Below are 20329 nucleotides of genomic sequence, written 5' to 3' on the forward strand. Positions count from 1 at the left end.
AAGGTCTGGATCCCTCCAGGAAAGATTTTGGCCTCAGGAATTTGGGGGTGACTGGCCTGGGACCCTGACCTAGGAAAGATGCTGGTCTAGGGCAGCTGGTGGCAGTGCCACCCAGAGATGCAAAGGAAGATGGGGGTGGGAAGCAGCCCCAAGGGCTCCTGGGGACTGCATTGAGGAGCTGGGTTTGTCTGGATGCAAAGGATCAGGAGGAGGAAAGGTCAGCCCGGGTGTCCAGGAAAGAGGCTGGCAGGTCGTGCAGGCCCAGGGAAGTAGAGGGAGGTGGGGGTGGGGCCAGGCCCAGAAGCAGTGCTTCTGGGGACCCGAGAAGGGACTGAGTTGCTCTGGATGCAAAGGATCAGGAAGCAGTGGTGGTTCCCCAGGTGTCTGGGGTGCCAAGACAAGGAATGGGACAGGACCCAGGCTAGGAGGAGAGAATGGTGGGGAGATGGGAGGGTGAATGAGGCTGAGGAGTCAAGGCACAGAGGGTGCGATGGACTTACCCTGGAGAGAGAGAGGCCTGTGGGTTGGAGAGAGGAGGGTCATGCAGGCCCAGGGAATCAGAGGTACGTGGTTTTTTTTTTTCCTCTTTCTTTTTCCTTTTTACTTATTTTTAGACAGGATCTCTCAGTGTAGCCATGGCTGGCCTGGAACTCACTCTGTAGACCAAGCTGACCTTGAACATGCACAAGCGCTCCTGGTCTCAGTCTCCAGTCTCTCTCTCCCCTCACCCCCCGTTTTTTTAAAAAAGGTTCATTAAAAAAAATTCATGTGTATGAATGTATGTGACTGTGTGAATTTATTTGTGCCACATGTGTGCAGTAGCTGGTGGAGGCCTGCAGGGAGCATCTCATCCTCTGGAACTGGGGTTGCTGGTTACTATGAGCTGCCTGATGTGGGAGTACTGGAACCTGAACTCAGTTCCTTTGCAAGGGTATCAAGTGTTTTTAACTGCTGAGCCATCTCTCCAGCCCCTTGATTTAAAAAAAAAAAATTTATTCTCATAGCTATTTAATTTGACACGTTTAAGATCCTTAATTACTACTTACACAAGAACAGTCTTTCATGGGTATTTTCATGATCAGCTGGAAAAGAGTTCTTTGGAACCTTGGCAAGACATTCTTTTCTGGAAAACTATTGTCTCTTAGTTTAGAAGTAGTAGCTGTGGGAAAATAACAGGATGCTGTGAATTTCTATAGTTTGCTAGTCATAGAGACTTATTGAAATGACTGACTGGTGCATACAGGTGTTCTTCTAGAAGCACTTTTATGTTAAAAGAATCTCTGTGTATATGTGCAGTTTGTGTATGATGTACATATGCATATGTACACCTTTACAGCTTTCAAAAGATACATCCCTTAAAAAAAAAAAAAGACAGGAGTTTGGCTCATTTAAAAATTAGGTGATTAAAAACCCAGCCCTAAGAGATACATCTACAGTGCAGCCTCTCCCCCTGAGACTCAGGGAACATTGTGAAAGAGGTGGTGGAAAGACTGTAAGAGCAGTTGGGAACTTGCTCATATGAACTTAAAGCAATGGTGGCAGCATGCGCAAGATCCATGCACACTCAAACCAAACAAAAACCCAGCATAGAAGTGGGGAAATGGGTAAGAAGCCCCAACCTTCACTGAGGAACTATTGGCAGCTGATCACTGCTGGGTGAAGGAGAGTTGGTCTTGTTTAAGGGAGTGATATTAGATAGGTTGACCGGGCTCCAGGGAATGGACTCACATTGAGGGACATTCGGGGACACAAACTTGACTTGCTATGCCTTAACATATATGACAGAATGCATGAAATTTGGTGATGGGGGAGGTGGATGGGGGGGCTCTAAATATAATCAAGCTGTATTGTATGAAATGCACAGGAATTTAATAAAAAAATTTTTAAAAGCTTAGGAGTTTGGCTCATTTAAAAATTAGGAGATAAGGGGCTGGAGAGACGGCTCAGCAGTTAAGAGCACTGACTGCTTTTGCAGAGGACCCAGGTTCGATTCCTAGCACCCATATGGCAGCTATGAACCATCCTTAACTCCAGTTCCAGGGAAATCTAGCACCCTCTTCTGACCTCCACAGCATTGCACGACATGGGCACACTCACATATATGCAGGAAATACACTCATATGCATAAAATAAAAATAACAAATATATTTAAAAAAATAAAAATTAGGAGATCAAAGCCACCTTTATACCAAAGGCTCGGGGAATGTCTTGGAAGAGGGGGTGGAAAGATGTAAGAGTCAGAGGGACAAGATACTTGCTGCTAGTTAATGCATTCTAGACATGATAGGGAAGCTACACCAATGAAATTTTGCATGCCAAGGTGGATGGGGAAATGCCATGGGGTCCCACCTCAAGATGAAGAGCTACAGGCAATCAGTGGAAGCTGAGGGAGGAAGAATCAGTTTTCTCCAGGGATTAGCTCCCCGAGAGGCTATCTAATCCGAAGTGGGCAGCCCTAAACGCAGGTATGCAACACTAAGTGGACTCAGCGCATCTCACACACACACACACACACACACACACACATATAAAATGTGTGTGTATATGTACACACATACACATATATGAAATATCCATAAATGTATGTTTGTATATGTAACAGTAATTAGAGGAGGGGACATTGGAGGAGTTGGAGGGGGACTGGGAGGGATGGAAATAATCAAATATAATATTCATGTAGGAAATTCTCAAAAAAAAACCCTAAAAATTATAGAAAAATGGAGATACTAAAAATTAGATAATTAAAATAGTTTATAAAATAGGAAATGATCTGAAACTTTTTAAGTGAATATCAAATATGTGCTATATTGAAGCTTATTCTAATATGATTAACATGATCTGTGCTTAGAAGGAAAGAGTGGTTGGGTTTTTTTTTTTTTTTTTACTGTTTCTGAGATAAATTTTAATTTCATCTAAAGATTTCTTAGGCAGATTAATTTGCTTAAGATAAATTGGCATTTGCCTACCATTTTCTGAACTTTCATTGGGGCTAGCTAGATTGTTCTGTAAGCACTTGCCACCAAGATTGATGACCTGATTTGACCCCCGGGACCCAAATGGTGGAAGGGCTCCTACAAGTTGTCTTCTGTCCTCCTCCTGCATGTTCTGGCACACACGTGTGCCCCTCAAACAAGTAAATGTAATGGAAAATAAATTTTAATTGGTCTCTGTTATTTCATTTTCAGGGAGGAAAGTGGCAAGATGGCTCAGTGGGTAAAAGTTCTTGCTGGGATCCAAACATGGGTCTTTATGGTTGCATAGCAAGCAGTCTGAAGCACTGAGCCATCCACCAGCCCTGATCATTTTTTTTTCTGTGTGGGTGTGGTGTAGTGTGGTGTGGTGTATTTGTAGTTGTAGGGCCCAGGGTTGATGTCTGTCTTCTTCAGTCGCTTTCCACTTTTCTTTGGCTCTGCTGGCTGGCAGTGAGCTTCAGGTATCTGTCTTTCTCCACCACCTCTCTGCAAGGCTAGGGTTACAGGCACCTGTCTCCATGCCAATGTTCAGTGTGGGTCCTGGAGATCCGAACTTTATTCCCTTATGCTCGCACAGCAGGCATTGAGACTGTGCCAATACCCAGCCACCTGACATTAAAATTTTTTGTTACTATTGTATGATTGTATGTGTATGCACACATGTACACTGGGCATGTGGAGATTAGAGGACAACTTTCAGAAGTTAGTTTTCTCCTTCTACTATGGGTTCAGGGGATTAAACTCAGGTCATCAGAGGAACAAAGTAGAAAATGTTTGACGAGGACTCCTGACATCTTCCTTTGGCCTCCATGGGTACACAGTTTTGTGTGTAAAAATTGTCACCAATAATATTTCACTTAGTAATGGTGTAATAGAATAGAAGAAATTTTGTTTAGGTGTTAGCTTGAGAATAGTGCTGCTTAGTGCTTTAATTTTATTTCTTTTCCAAATGATGGTCTTTTAATGGAGAAACTTTTGCAAATGGTATAAAGAACTATGTTCTACCTATGTCCGGGGTATTTTAGTTTGAATTTGAGAAAGTTGGTTTGCAAACATGTTGGAATTTGGAAAAGTGACTAGATATTTCTTGTCAAGTGAAGGCTGTTGGGGGTTTCTCAGCATTCTTGATAGAGCTTTGGATATTTGAATACACAGAGGTTGAATGCTCTTATAGGTCCACAGTGTGGAGAAATAAATGGCAGCTTTACTGTTCCCAGTAAGATACAGTTTGTCCCCCAGACCCCTCCACTTTCACATTTACAGATCAAATAACTAGGAAATACTGGAAATGTAGGTTTAGAGTTTGTCTCAAACTTCTTGATCACTTGAGCTTGAAAAGTTGAGGTTTGTTTTGAACTTCTTTGAACACTTAATCTAGGATGACTAATAACAGGTTGTTGTCTGATCTCTATGTCTCTTATATAGCATTAACCCCAAGATGATGTTTTCTGATTTGAAATATTTGGTAGAAATAGGAGTTCATTTGAAGTGGCATAGTTCCTGGTGCTGACAAAAGACTCCTAAAGGTAATTACAGATCAACTGACAGGCAGTTACTAAGCACTGGACTGTGTGCTAGTAGTAGAGATAGAATAAACCAAGTATAAGTCCTGGATTCTCTTGATTTTTAATCTAGGTAAAAGACAAAAGATCTTATTACAAAGCCCCTTTAAAGAGTATAATTAAGTGCTGAATTTTGTGTAGCAGATTGTGGAGCAAAGCTAGTATGAACAGCATAGTCATGAACGATTATTTTTGTGATTGGCATGGTACTCTAGAGCTAGGAGTTTGCCAAAATGAGTCTTGTCATTTGCTTATTTGAAATTGCTTTCAGGAGAAATGCTGTGTTTAAGTATCTTTTGGTGGTTTAATCATTCAAGTGTAGTTTGCCACTTAACTCTGAGATGAAAGTGAATTTACTCAGCATGGATAAGACTGATATGCACCGAGAGTACTTTGAGAAATAGTCTCATTATGTAGACCCAGCTGGTCTTGAACTCATAATCTTCTTGCCTCAATTTCCCAAGTGCTAGGATTAAAGATGGCACCATCACACTGAGTTTACACTGTCAGTTTCATGGCTGTATTTTCCCCATGAAGGGGCATTTGCTACAGTTCATGTGTGTGTGTGTGTGTGTGTGTGTGTGTGTGTGTGTGTCTGTCTGTCTGTCTGTCTGTGTGTGTGTGTGTCTGTGTGTAATATTGGTGAACTGTAGAACAATGGTCCACTATATGTCTGTGCATCCACTGCCTATTTGAAGGACATATGGATTCACTTGTACTTTGGAGTGATTAGTAATAAAATTTCTATTTGTAAAATGTACAGACCTAAGTCTCTAAATGGGCATTTGCTACAGTTCGTGTGTGTGTGTGTGTGTGTGTCTGTGTGTGTGTGTGTGTGTGTATGTGTCTGTCTGTCTGTCTGTGTGTGTGTGTGTCTGTGTGTAATATTGGTGAAAGTCCAAGTAGCTTGTGAAAATAACCTGATTGCTCCTCCCCAGTTGAAGTTTTTAGTTGTTTCTGTCTCATTAGAATAAAGTTAGCATTTTCAGTAGTATTCCAAAGCAGAATGACATTTAAGAGATTCTGGAGGACTAAGGAAGTGGGTAAATAAGGATAGCTGAAGACTTGTGCCTTAGCCTTCTAGAGTCTCAGAATATCATTCTGTTTCAGAGTAATGTTGAAGACATTAATTTTATTCTAATAATCCCTAAATAATGCAGAGGTTTGTAATTTAAGAAATTCCAACTCTTTTAAGCTTGCCAGAAACTGAGGTTCATATGAGATTTTGTCGTGTGTGTGTATGTGTGTGTGTCACAAAATGCTTTCTTTTCCAGTACTTTGATCCTGAAGTAATTAGAGCAAATCTGACTCTAATCTAAAAATTAAATGAGAAAGATAGAGAGTTCCTAATCTGGAAATACAAAGGCTAAGTTAGAATATGTGAATAATTTGGAAATTAAGTAAAAGAACACATATTTCTTCACCAAAATCACAATGACTAAAATTCGGGAATATACTCCTTTTGAAACTTGAAGAAGAAATTAATTTCAGATTAAAAACAAAAGGCAGTGCTGCTTAATACAGTATGTGATGACTATACAGAGACTTAATACCATAAATAAAAATGAAAAGAAAATCAATTTTTAGATAATTTCGTTGGGCTTTATTTAGGTAAGAAGATGGCAGGGGTATGTTCATATTAGGCCTTAGTAAAAAAAAAAGATGGTAGGGGATGTAATAATACTAGACTTTAGTAAGAGGGCAGTAGGGATGTGTTAGTATTTGGGTCATCATCAGGTAGGAAATTTTCCATGAGCCATCCCATCCATTGGTGTCATTGACAAATACCAAACTATTTGGCATTGGATCATTGATGTGACTAACTGGTATTTTTCTCTAGGATTATAATGTCTGCAGTTTCTAAATTCATTGTATTCTAGCCCAATTCACTATTATTCTTTTATAGAACAGCTTGTATTTGGCAGCGCTATTTTTTTTTAAATCCAGTCTCTTCCAAATAAGGTTCTTTTTCAATTACAAATTCCATCTTTGCAGGTAAAACATTTATAAACATAGCATAATTTAGATAGAGCTGAGTGATATTACAAGACTATTTTTTTTTGTAATGGAGGCTTTTCCTAAAGAATGATTTGGTGAGGGGCCTAGAGAGATGGCTCAGCAGTTAAGAACACTGGTTGTTCTTGCAGAAGACCTGGGTTCGAATCCCAGCACCCACATGGCAACTAACAACTGTCTGTAACTCCAGTTCCAGGGGATCTGACAGCCTCTTCTGAACTCCGCGGGCATTGCATGACATGGGTGCATTTACCCTACACACAGGCAATACATGCATACACATAAAATAAAAATAATAAATAAATATTTAAATTTAACAAAAAAGAATGATTTGGTGAGACTGGGCTCTTAAAGTTCTCCTGATAGCAGTTGGAATTTATTGTAACAGTTATTGGGTCACACAGGGAGGGAGCAAGGTTTCTTGCAGTGTTTAAGAAATATTGGTGTTTTTAGAAGAACTGAATAAATGTTACTACTTTTCACCATTTCAAATGATCCTTTATATATCTTTTGTTCTGTAAGTTAAGAGATGTTGGTGATCCTGAGAGCAGTTTCAGGACTTTTATACTGCAGGTATTTGAAAGAAAATGTAGCTAGATTTAGCAAACATGATCACCAGACTTTCTTGGCTTCTTGGAGCAGTAGTCTTTATGTTCTTGTTGTTGGGACAGTTAAACAAGAGAGCCTTGTCACCTGCTGTTGTGAATAGCCAAGATTTTCACTGGTGAAGGTAACAGAATGGAGCATCGTTCCCTCAGCCTGGCTCTTCCTTTTCCCCAAGTCCATGAAATTACATACATTTTTGTAGATTGTTTTCCAGAGCTATCAATGAAATCGAAGTGTACAATTATTATTGGTTAATTAAAAATAAATAAAACTAAGGAAAAAGGACAGTGTTACTCATAAAGCAGACTTTGTACAGAAAACTAATAACATTGAGCTGAGGCTAGAATATAAAATTAATACTAGAGTTCTAATCCCTCTGTCATTTCACATTTTCTGAGCTTTCCCAGGAGACCGTGAAACTAAGATTCAGACAAATATAAATAGAAGCAAGTCAAAATACAGTTTTAAAATACTACACTTTGAAAAATGTTTTTAATTTAAAGTTTATCTTTTAGGTGACCATTGTAATTGTTAAAATTCATTAACACCTTTCTCCTTTCAAAAAAGTTTTTAAAAAAATAAAATAGTTTAAAAAAATAAAATAAAGTAGTTTTAAAGGCATGTTTCCGTTCTACTTGCTGTAAAAACACTTCTCTGTCAGTTCCCCATCCAGCACTGACAGAATGTCTGCCTTATCACGGGAGCTTGTGTGCTGCCAGGTGTTCTGCTGTGCTAGGCCGCCTCCAGAAATGATTAAAAATACCCTTCATTTGGGCTCTTTGTGGTCAGGAAAACACAATATAGTATAGTAAAGACAAAGCTCAGACAGCTAAGTCATTTAGAAATAAATCATATGCCAGAACATCAGTTCTCTTGTCATTACCAAGACTGTGGCATATTTTTCGTTCTGTGAATTTTATTTTCCTAGAGCTTCCAAGTGACCGAGGAACGCTTTAAGTTTATTAAACAGAACACATTTGCCAACAGTTGCTGTATGTTGTCCTTTTCCTGCCCCAAATTTCATCTCCCTCTTCACCAAAAACCAAAACCACAACATTTTGATTTTGGGAAAATTATGCTAAAATGAGACTTTAAAAATAATCCCTGGATGACTTGACTGGACTGGCGGATGTTCAGCACTGTCAGACCACTTGCCATCTGCTAGGAGGAAGCGTGGCTCTCACTGCTGCTCGGCTTTCCAGTTCAGGTTACTCAGTGCAAACCGAACATCCACCTTCTAGGGGTGCATTATCCTTAGGCTTGTTCTTGTTCCATTTAATAAAATGTGTCTTTCCTCCTACAACTACACACCCCCTCAAAAAATACTAATCACATCTGATGAGTGGGGCCATTTTTAGACACACTTTGCCGTTTTCATTTCATGCTTCTAAATGAACAGTTACATTTCAAAGCATTCTTCAAGGGTGTTTGTGCTGTGTAGGACCACCATTCTATCAAGAGAAACAACAGTATTTCTTAATTTCTCTCTCATCCTGGAAAATTTTTTGATAAAGTAAAACAATTGCACACCACCCTTCATAAATGTCTTTAAAAAACAGATGTAATTTGTGTGTGCATTTTGTGTTTAAAGTGAAGCAGTATTTTACAGCATGTTATCACTGTGGCTCACATCTAACTTGCCAGCACGTAGGAAGTTTGTTTTGGTTTCAAAATGTACTTTACCCCATGGTTGCTGGCAGGGTACAATGCTATTGACATCACTGTGTTTCAAATAGAAAATTAACAAGTAGCTACTGTTGTGATTGCAGATTGCCTTCCCAGTCCTTGTGAGAGAATGCTTTTTCCTTTGGACAGTAATACTTCTCAGCCCCTTGGTACCATTAAATCAGCCAATGGGGGCTGCCAGAACAGGGATGAACACCAACAAAAGACTGAGGAATAGAAAACTGTTAATAAGGCAGAAATCTTTCATCTGTTTCCAAACTGATGGGAAAGATAATTAAAAAAATTCTCTCCCACCCACAGCTAAGTTCTGACAGTAGTCCAGGTTCAGAGCCTGATCTCTCCAGAGAGGAGTGTCCTTTCCCTCCACCCAAATCCCTGGAGAGTTGCCAAAAGAAAATCAGCTATTTTCTATTTAGAACAAATTGCCACTGTTTTCTCTAGTGATGTAGCCCTACTTCCCAGACCTTGAATCTTGGAATACAGAAAGTTCTTGTGTGACTGAAGAAATATGTTGAATGAATGATGAGTTTTTGTTTTTGTTTTTGTTTTTAAAAAAACAAACCCTTAAACAGATAAGAGAGGGAATATGTGTGTAGAAACTAAATTAGCACAGAGTGAACATCAAGTGAGCAGTTTCTGTTAAAGTCACTTTGGAGATTCCTTGTAGGAGTTCCAATGAAGAGCGTATGCTTCCAGAACTAGATGGAAACCTTAATCTTTTTGCAAACTGGACAGGCTGTCAAAAGTGAAGTCTTAAGCCAGGCATGGTGGCTTAAATCTGTAAGCTAAACATTTGGGACATTGTGAAGATAGTGAGATCCAGGTCAGCCCTGACTACATACTGAGAGTCCCATCTCAGGAAACCCAAACAACAAAGTTAAGTTTTCCTTAAAGATGAATACAAACAATAAAAAGAATCAGTTATGTGTTGCACCCACTAGTCTTAAGCTGATCAGTAATCAGGGAGCTTGTGACCCTCATTTAAGTTAATGTTAAAGCTGTAGGGTTTTATTTTTTTCCTCCTTTGCCTCATGGAATCAGTCTCCCCCTCCCTCCCTCTTTTTTTTTTTTTTTTTTTTTTTTTGAGACAAGGTATCCCTGTAGCTCCAACAGGCCTGGAACTCACTATGTAGACCAGGCTGGCCTCGATCTCACAGAGATCTCCTGGCCTCTGCCGCCTGGGTGCTGAGAGCTTTTCTTTCTTTCTTTTTTTAAGATTTTTTTTTTTATGTGTATGAGTGTTTTTTACCTGAATATATGTAATGGTACTGCAGGTGTGCCTGGTGCTTGTGGAGGCCAGAAGACGTTGTTGCATCCCCTGGAACTGGAGTAAAGGATGGGTGTTAGCCACCATGTAGGTGTTGGGAACTGAACCTGGGCCCTCTGCAAGAGTAGAAAGTGCTCTTAACCACAGTGCCATCTCTCCAGATCCTGAATTTTTTTATTTTTAGACTTCCATCTGACACCTGGGTTTTCTTAGCTATTTTTTTTCTATTTTTTCCTGAGGCTGCCTTCCTATCATTATACTTTTAATTGCTACTACTACTGGAACTTAAATTTATTTTTACAATGTATTTGTTCTTATTTTATGTCTGAGTGTTTTGTCTGCATGTAAAACACTTAAAAACATGTAAGTTTGTGCCTGGTGCTCATGGAGGCCAGAGAAAGACATTAGATCCTTTGGAACTGGAGTTACAGATGTTTGTAAACCACCATGTAGATACTGGAAACTCAACCCAGGTCTTTTGAAAGAGCAGCAAGTGCTCTTAACCAGTGAACCATTTCTCCAGCCCTTGAACTTCAGTTTTTAAAGTTAGGTCACATTTTTCACTTTCTAGAATGTATGAGATCAGAAAGTTGAAATTGACAAAAAAAAAAGGGGGGGGATGATTTTTTTAAAATTTAGCTCTGAGCTGGGTGTGGAAAAAACATTTAGCTCTGAGCCGGGTGTGGTGGTGCATGCGCTCAGGAGGCAGAGACAGGTGGATCTCTGTGAGTTTAAGGCCAGCCTGGTCTACATAGTGAGTTACAGGCCAGTTGGAGCTACAGGGAGACCTTGTCTCAAAAAAAATTTTTTTTTAGTTCTGAATATAATTTGGTGTTGTTCTAGACTCTTAATACTGTAAATACTTTGATAAAATCATTCTGCTGTCAGGGATGCAATTTAAAAACAAATTTATATGGGGGTGCCCACAGAGACGTGAAGGGAGCATTGGATCCCTTGGAGCTTGAGTTCCAGGCACTTATGAACCTGCAGGTGTAAGTGCTGGGATCTGAACTTCTGGTCTTCTTATAGAGTAGTAAGTGCTCTTCATTGCTGAGCCATCTCTCTAGCCCATGTTATGGATATAATTCTTAAACCCTTTACTTCACTATTAAAAGAGACATCAACTCTAATCAGGAGTTAAGTTGAGCTATCAGTTTCTCTAGTTTCTTTGGTAGGACACACCTTAACATTCACTGGAGACCATAGCTGCATCAAAAGTAACACAGCTGGCTTAGGGTTTTGGAATTCAGAGGCAGATTTCTCACAAATGCTGGTTTGGCATGTGATTATACTACTTAGAGACTCTAGAATTAACGCTAAGTCAACTTTAATGAGCTAGAGAATCCCAGACCCACTGGAAATGATGTTATATCTCTTCTCCCTACTGTATGCTACCCTTTCTGTTTGATCCTGGAAAAACTGAAATGATAAAAGTATATATTTACTCTCAATTAAAACACAATGTGACTAGTATAAAAATAAATTACTAATTATCTGAAGATGTAGGAAAAGGAAGTCCTCATGAAAGACAGTTTAAATGTGGGCCGAAAAATATGACAGAGGGCTATATGTAGTGGCACACACCTGTAATCCCAGCATTTGGGAGACTGAGGGCTGAGAGAGATAGAGGTCAACCTGATTTACATAGCAAGACCTTGTCTCAGACACAAAACCGTGTTAAATGCCTACCAGTTGGACAGTGGAGATAAGGGCATTCCAGGTTATCGGCAAGTATAAAAACATTTGAGTGTAGAAGAGATGTGCAAGGGTGTAGAGTAATGGGAAATGGGGCTGGAAGGGGCAGAGAGCAAAATTACAGTCTTCAAAGAGGTAAAGACAACCATCGGCAACTTTAAAACTTCATAGTATCTAGCTCAGTGGCATCAGATAGGGCAGGGCTTGTTTACTGATCATCGTTTGGCTGAGGGGCACTTCGTGTTCTTCTTATGTCCAAGTAGTAGAAGCTAACTAACATTCAGCTTACATGAAATCTGTTTCTTGAAAAGAGAATATATTAAAATTTTGTCCTAATGTCGTACTCTGTCTCCTCTCTTGTGTCTCCTTGCCCACTAACATCCTCTTTCCCATATCCTCCCATGCCTGCTCCCGTCCATTCTTCCCCATCTCCAAATCTTCACGAGACGTAATCTCAGCCGTGAGTCAGAAATGATATTATAAAGTCCAAAGCTCGACTTGTGATTTACTTCTGCAGTTCTAACATAGATTTCTGAAGGTGTTGAAGTATATGAAATAATATGAAGTTGATTTGTTGGATTCTTTTATTTTAGAAGTACATTTGCATTGGGCATGCTTGTTTTTACATAAAACAATGGGTTTGTCCAGATTTTTAAAAAATATGTCTTCTGGAAGATATCATATTTAGTCTTAGAGCACCAAATACCCTTGGCTCAGTGATGAATACCACTAGGTGTACATAGCTTACCCTCTGAACTGCTTAAATTTATTGGAAGTAAGTGGTTTTAAAAGACTTTGCAGCTGGATTTAGTGGTTCCCGTGGTGGGACAAGGGTATGGGGACAGAAGGATCATGAATTTGAGCATAGCCTAAACTGTGTAGCCAGTTACAGTATATATTTCATGTCAAAGTTGACAATGTGACAGTAAAAAAAATTTTTTTTTGTCTTTTTTTTGAAACAGGGTCTCCTTGTAGCCCCAGCTGTCCTGGAACTCACTATGTAGACCAGGCTGGCCTCAAACTCACAAAGATCTGCCTGCCTCTGCCTCCCAAGTGCTGGGATTAAAGGCGTGTGCCACCACACCTGGCAACAGTAAAATTTTATAGTTTATATAAAGTATATTATATATATATTTGTGAACGTGTGTAAATTATGACTTCATTATAGTACTTGCTGATATTCCTACTTGGCTATTTTATATCAATTGAGAAGACTATTAAATGAAAGCAGTTTCCTTTTGGAAAGTAAAAAGAGGGTCCCAGCTCTTGTTTTTATGTTTGTTGTCATGGAGTCCCATGACTACCACTGTGAGGTCTGACTCTAGGGAATCCCACTTGCCAAGTTCCTACCTGGGAATTAATAGTCTGTTTACTTCTGTGAAGTAGATCTTGTAGGTTGTAGGTGAAACATAATTACCAAATGCCATTTTATAGCTTCCTTGTTTCATAAACAGAATAAGCTGAACAACAAGGTATGATCGTGCATGTTTTCATAAGTAAACTCCATGAACAGCAAGCAATGTGCTTGACTTATTTGAATCCATTTTAAATACTATTTTCCTAAAAGAAGGCAGACAGATTTTTGTATATCTTTAGAGATTCTCAATACATGAGATTTTAGAGCAGCTTTGGTGTATAGAAGGTGGAGGATAAGCCACTCACTGCTGTCTGTGCAGCAGTGTAGAGAAAAGAAGCTGGCCAGGAGCCAGTGCCGCTTTGAAGAATGTGGCTCATGGGAGGACTCCCAGCCCATTGTGTCACGTGCAGCAGAGAGGAAAATATAAGCACTGTCCCTATCACTTGACTTGTTTTCCATTTTGATTTAGTTACTTGGCAAAGTCTTGGTGTCCCGTAGTGGAGGAATGAAAGACAAGGAAGTTCCAATGAAGGACCATGCCTCCGAGGGCATCAGCCAATGGACTGTCTGTGGGGCCACGCAGGGTTAGATTTCTTATTGTTGGGCAGGGGGATTAGAGTTTCCAAAGAGAACTTGAAAAACAGCAGAACTGAAAAACACCATCTAATGGTACTTGTTTTTTTCTGAAAGGGAATTCTTCCTCCCCTCCCACAACAGTGTGTGCTGCTTATAGTTGATCCACCTGTACTTTAATAGACTTACACATTTTGTAGCAAAATCATTTCCTTTCATGTTTTGTAATACCCCAGTTTAGCAGGAAAGTTTACAGGGCTTGAAATCAAAAGCATGTTGGTTCCTTCAGTGATTCCACTCTACCAAAATAATAGCCAAACAGATGCTAATTGTTCTTTTTCCCATAAAGGGCTTGCTGGTTTTGAGGATGTGAGCAGTTTTGATAGGACCTTTGTAATAGGGTTGTTGGCTAGGAATTGGCACTTTTAAGTCTCATTTTAAAACAAACTTCAAAGTGTCTTTCAAAATAAAAGTACACTGGTATCTCCTTCTGTATTAGCAAGAAGACTGGATTTTTCTCACAGGTCAACCCCTTGCCACAGTATCTAATCCTAACTTTCTTTTACTGTCATTCATGCTAACTTAAAGATTTTATCATTATAGTTCTGAGCTAACCATGTGTTAAAAGAATATCCGTGTGTTAAATAAAAATTAAGTAAATGCTAACTAGGAGCTTAAAAGATTTTTAAAAATTTATGTGTGTGAGTGTTTTGCCTGATCCCCTGTAACTGGAGTTATGGATGGTTGTTAGCCACCATGTCGGTGCTGGGAACCAAATCCAGCTCTCTACAAGAGCGACAGTGTTCTTAACTGTTGAGCCATCTCTCCAGCCCCAAGTTTAAAAGATTAAAAAAAAATCATTTTCCATCAAGTGTAATTTTTCAACTATGTACTATGAGATGCAGGACCATGCTTTTCATAAATCTTTATTATGTCAGCTCCTCTCCTTGGATACTTTGAAAAAGATCATTGCATATTTGCTTTCTTTCCTCAGTGAATATGGATTTTCAAATCAAACCAAACCTTCTGTGCCTCGTCTTCTTTCCTTTCCCAAAGTCTTACAACCCGTGCTTTGGCAACCCCTTGCCAGTCCCATGAGAATGAAGGCAAGAAAAGAAAAGTCCAGATGGCATCAAAAGATAGGCCTTTCTAGGTCACCGGTGGTTGAGCTTGCAATCTGGTTCACACGGAGACTATGGGGAAAGGATACAGAGCAGCAGTGTGCTAAGGGAAGAAGAATTCGCCCTATATTTCTTGTTCTAGGAATTTGCTGGAGAAGAGAATGTGCACATTAGAGAATGTGATTTACCTCAAGTTTATAATCAGAGAATGTCCATTGCTCTTGGAAGGAAGTGGCATGTAAACACATATGGAAGCTACATTCTTGAGGTAGAAGTCTGGAAAGCTAGCTGTACTTGGTCAGCTGGTGGACTACAACTACCACTAAACCTTTGTCATTTATTTCCCAAATGCCCACTTTACTCCCCTCCCCTCCCCTCCCTTCCCCCACCCTTCCCGCCCCGCCCCTCCCCAAATCAGCAGAGGTCTTTTATTGTGACAGAAGAGTTCCTGTAATCCAGGGTCTTGTTTCTGAAGCTGGATAACTGAGCTCTTACTCATCAGCCTGCTGCACTGTTCCTTTTTCAGAAACATAGACACCATCCAAAAATTTCCTGGGTATCCTTGCTTTTAACTGTTGTGGCTTAGTGAATCAAAGCCACTGAATTTGAAATAAGTTTAATATTCCCTTCAAAGATTAATTCATCCTTCTGGGCTTGAGAAACAACAAGCAACATCTGTCCTCATCCAAACCCTGTGGATGTATTTTTTCCAAGAAATTTCAGATTTCAACTAGAGATCTATTCTGAATAAGGACGTTGATAGGGATATGAACATACATAGACCTCATCTTGTAACAGAAACCCAGTGTAACTCCCTTGATCATGTTCTGGACGTGGCTACAGATAGTACAGTGGCCAGTTCCTCTCTGTTCCCCTATTTGTCTACCCACAGCCTCTTTCTTTCCCAGGAGACTGAATTCTACATTGATGTGATTGAAGTTCCTCCAGAGGGTTCCTCTAGGACCCTTCACAATAATTGTGCATCCCTTTAGGGTGATGTCAACATTTTCTGGAATGTCAGCGATCTGATTACTGAGGATGGTCTTCATTCTTGCAGTAGATGCAGCAAAGAGGGAGGGAGTCCATTTCACTTATAAGTACAAAAACTAAGGAAATGACATTTAGCTCCCACAGATACACCTCTATCCTCAGGAACAGGCATCACCCACTGCTCACCCTTCATACTGGTATCTCTTTTGGAGGACTCTATTTACAAAGCATGGAGAATGGTGTCACTGGCCTTCGTGGACATGGTACCTCCACGAAGCCTTCTTGGTGTGACCTATGCCTTTATAATTATAATTATAATTAACAGCTGAGCCATCTCGCCAGGTACTCCTACCCCCACTTTTTAAAAGACAGGGTCTCACTATGTAGCTCTGACTGACTTGGAACTCAAAGAGATCCACCCTACCCAGCTTACCTTTTCATTCTCAATGTCAAACTAATAAAGACCAGTTTGAAGGGATTTTTCAAATTAATTTATTTTACGCATATGAGTGTTGTGCCTGCATGTATGTACAGTGCCCATGGAGGACAGAAGAGGGTGTCAAATCCCCTGGAACTGTAGTTACAGATGGTTGTTAACTGCCATGTAGGTGATATGCTATGATTCAAACCCAGGTCTTCTGCAAGAGCAGTCAGTGTTCTTAACTGCTGAGGCATCTCTCCAGCCCCAGTTTAAAGTTTTAAAAAATAAAATGTAAATTATGTAATTATGTAAAACATAATTCCCTGCATATGCTAAATTTCTGGAATTAGGTAATTTGAACAAAATTACAAGAGCTATTCTTATAACATGCTTCTTTAATTTTACTAGTTGCTTTGTTTACTTTTGTAGAAGGCTGAATTCAGGGTAGAGCCTCCAATTATTATGAAGAAAACCACCAGTCTCCTCCTACCTCAAGCCATGTCATATGAGTATAGTTAGACACATACCGCAGTGACCCTAATGAAGACCTTAAAGGTACTTTTCACCTTGTGTTTTGTTGTTTTGGTCTGCTTAGCAAGATCAATCTAATCATGCAAGATTCCCCACCTAAGAGATTTAGGTAGAAGCATAGTAGAGTGACTGAAATTGTTAATTTGGAAATAATTAGCATTTCAAACAGAAATAAAAACATTCTTTTAACTAAGTCAAGCTCATCTGGTTTGAGCCTAGAATTAATTGTTAGACTTGATGAAGAACTCAATATAAAGATTTAGCATGGAAATTCCAGGCAGAACTTTATAATTGCAGCTGGGTCTGTGGGTGCTGAAACGGTTCTAACAATAAATACATCAGCTAAACCTCTGCCCTCACTACCCTTAATCATCCTTGCTTGTCAGTGACATAATTAGCCACTTATCACCTTCTCCTACCCATCTTTTAAATTGCTAGCATTTGAAAGTTTCGCTTGACATCATTTCTTGTGTATTAAGACAGAGTGAGCTAAAGACACCATTTTAGTCTTCTTTCGTCATCTGAGAGGAAAATGGAGGATTTGTTCTGTTCCCGATGCAGTTGAAGCTGTTGCTAAAAGTTCATGTATAGCTCTTGAAGGAACACATATCTGTATTTTCTTTTTAGATATACTGTATACTGTTCAATTATACTTTATGAAGCACAGAATCAAACGTGGGGACTAGTATTTTAGAATGATATTATATACATGGTAGTAGTTTAGGGATGGTAAACCCTAGCGGTTTCTGTTAGCCATTTCCAGGAAAAAAAAATTTCCTCTGATTCTCCCATGAAATGATGCATCAGAGAATGCAATGACTTTGAGTAAATAATTCCATCACCTATTTTCCTTATGTAGAAAATCTAGGGCAAGTCTTGAGAGTGGAAGAGAGGAAAAGAAATAAAACTGAGCACTAGTACACTTAAGATAGGAAGCAGGGTCACCTCATGGGTTGTTTCAGTGGCTAGAGTGAACCACATATTTGTCTAACTCCATGCTGATTAGTCACAAAATTTTGTTTGCTGGATCATATATGAAATTGTCATTTTTACATGTATGAAATGATTCAGGATAAGGAAGTGTTCATGTGGTTCAACCTAATACAACACTGTAGGATGGCTCCAGTCACAGAGAAGCACGGTGGGTTTGTCTGTGATTAAAAGGTGGAAGGAAATGGGAACTGGGAGCATTTTGCATCTCCTTTAGGTACCATAGCTGAAACCCCTACCCCAGCCTGTGGTTTCAGGCATTCAGAAAGCCAAGTAGAATTGTTGTAGTATACTTCTTCACGTTAACAGTACAGTAGGGAGTTTGTGGGATGGACTAGAAAAGTCTACTGACAGATTACCGTAATATGGAGTAACTTGCATCCCCAGAGAACAGAAGTGCAGACTGAAATAGAGGTACCCTACACCTGAGGACCTTTTGAAGAACAAGGAAGGAAACATGATTGTGGGCTGAATAATTGAAAATTACTCTTTAGACAGACTTTGTGCTTCTAGTAAAGTATCCAATCTGTGCTGATTTGACATTTTTTTGTCTTAGACGAGCTCATCTGCGCCTGTGTTTAGAACGCTTAAAAGTTCTGATTCCACTAGGACCAGACTGCACCAGGCATACAACACTTGGTTTGCTCAACAAAGCCAAAGCACACATCAAGGTGAGAATTTTACTTTTAGATTTGCATCATTCTCTAGGTCCTGATTTAATTATCAGCAGCGATTTCTGTTTGTATTTGTACAGCTAACTTATACCTTCCTTCAAAACTGACCTCTAGAGAAATATTTTTGAAAACTTAGGTCAGCTTATCTGATGGAGCAACATAACCCCATTAAATGAAATTGTTTTGACAGCGTGGCCATTTGGAGATGAAAATGCTACAAAAATAACCCTTACTATTGATACCCAGAAGGCAGGCAGTTGTGCCCTCTTGTGGAGATGACTTTGTTTGGCTGTATCCCTCGGTATTTTTCCATCAAATACCATACTGCAGAAGGTTTCTCTTTTGTGGAGATTACTTTTCATAGACTTTTGTTGTTGTTGTTGTTTTGAAGACACGGTCTCCCTATAGCTCCAGTTTACCTGGAACTCTCTATGTAGACCAGGCTGGCCTTGATATCACCAAGATCTGCCTATCTCTACCTCCTGAGTGCTAGGATTAAAGGCATGTGCCACCATATCTCAGTCATAAACTTACAGTTCTGTCTTGTTCAAGTAGTGTAGCGTTCATACATAAAAAAGACTATTTTTGTAAAAAAAAAAAGAACATGTATATTTTTATATATACAGGATATAATACACACACACACACGTATGTATATCCATTCACATTTTCCCTGCTAAAGAAAAAAATGTTTTAAGATGTTAGGTAGAAATCAGTTTTATTATTTTGGACTGGACTATACACAAATAGAAATAAAATTTCATCATTTTAGAAACTTGAAGAAGCTGAAAGGAAGAGCCAGCACCAGCTTGAGAACTTGGAACGAGAACAGAGATTTTTAAAGCGGCGACTGGAACAGCTGCAGGGTCCTCAAGAGATGGAACGAATACGAATGGACAGCATTGGATCAACTATTTCTTCAGATCGTTCTGATTCAGAACGAGGTAGGCAGTGTCTCTTCTCTAATGAAACAGTGAGCATCTCTATCTGGATTCAGGGAGGGATGATCAGCACACACACTGTATTTGCTTGCTTTTTAGCCAGCGCTGTAGCAGTCTAGGTTTTGTTGTTTTGGTATTGGAGATCAAAACCAGGGTCGAACATGTGGGAGGCCAGTAAGGATGCTCTACCATAAGCTGCACCCCAGCCCCACTGTAGGTTTTATACGTCACATTGTCTAGAAGTGTCTTTGTGAACTGTAATTTTTTTGATGTATACATATGTAAATTCCATTTTGAAATAGACTTACAGAAGTTTAGAAAATAATTTTCATTTACCCTTCATCCAATGTCCCCTTATATGACACGTTATTGAAGCCAAGAAATTAACATTACTATAATATTTTTAAGTAACTAATAAACTTTTTTTCAAATTTAGTGGTTAATGTCTTCTGAAGTAGTTTGAATACTGGCCAATCTGTTTATATAGTGTTTCTCAATTTGAATTTAATATTTTTAAATTATTAGTTTGAGGGTATACATTGACACTGCCTTTTGGTTCATTATACATTGACACTGCCTTTTGGTTCATTATGGGGAAGTTACATTGATATTTATTGCTGATGATACTAATTTTGATCTTTGCATTTTAAAGTACCACACCACTCCTCCTTTCATGTTCTAGAACCTTTGTCTTTGACAGAATAGAAATCAACCAAAAAAGGTCTGAATTTTATTCATCTTTTCATCTGCAGCCCCCACCACGTCAGCCCTTACATCACAAAATCCCAGACTTGAACACTCATAAATTTAAACTGACACTTGGGAAAGCAGAGTTCTTGAAATCTTGCCAATTCAAAAATATTAGAAAAGCAACACTTTTGTTTTGACGTCTGATTTTTTTTTCTTTTTGATGGAACCTTCAGAACA

General features: G+C 39.3%; 1 protein-coding gene and 1 pseudogene across 3 annotated transcripts in view; one reads left to right on the forward strand and one right to left on the reverse strand.

Annotated features, from left to right (window-relative positions):
- Nucleotides 1–20329, forward strand: part of Mxi1 (MAX interactor 1, dimerization protein) — an 80741-nt gene that overhangs the window by 57394 nt on the left and 3018 nt on the right. For all 3 annotated transcript variants that reach the window (XM_029567654.1, XM_029567655.1, XM_008841764.2), the window contains 2 exons: nt 18344–18458; nt 19234–19405. In XM_029567654.1, coding sequence (XP_029423514.1) covers nt 18344–18458; nt 19234–19405 — 287 coding nt within the window. The remainder of the gene's footprint in view (nt 1–18343; nt 18459–19233; nt 19406–20329) is intronic.
- Nucleotides 15347–15904, reverse strand: LOC103741076 (annotated as a pseudogene).

Source organism: Nannospalax galili, unplaced genomic scaffold (assembly GCF_000622305.1).
Source record: "Nannospalax galili isolate Female #2095 unplaced genomic scaffold, S.galili_v1.0 scaffold601, whole genome shotgun sequence".
In the NCBI taxonomy this organism is placed as follows: domain Eukaryota; kingdom Metazoa; phylum Chordata; class Mammalia; order Rodentia; family Spalacidae; genus Nannospalax; species Nannospalax galili.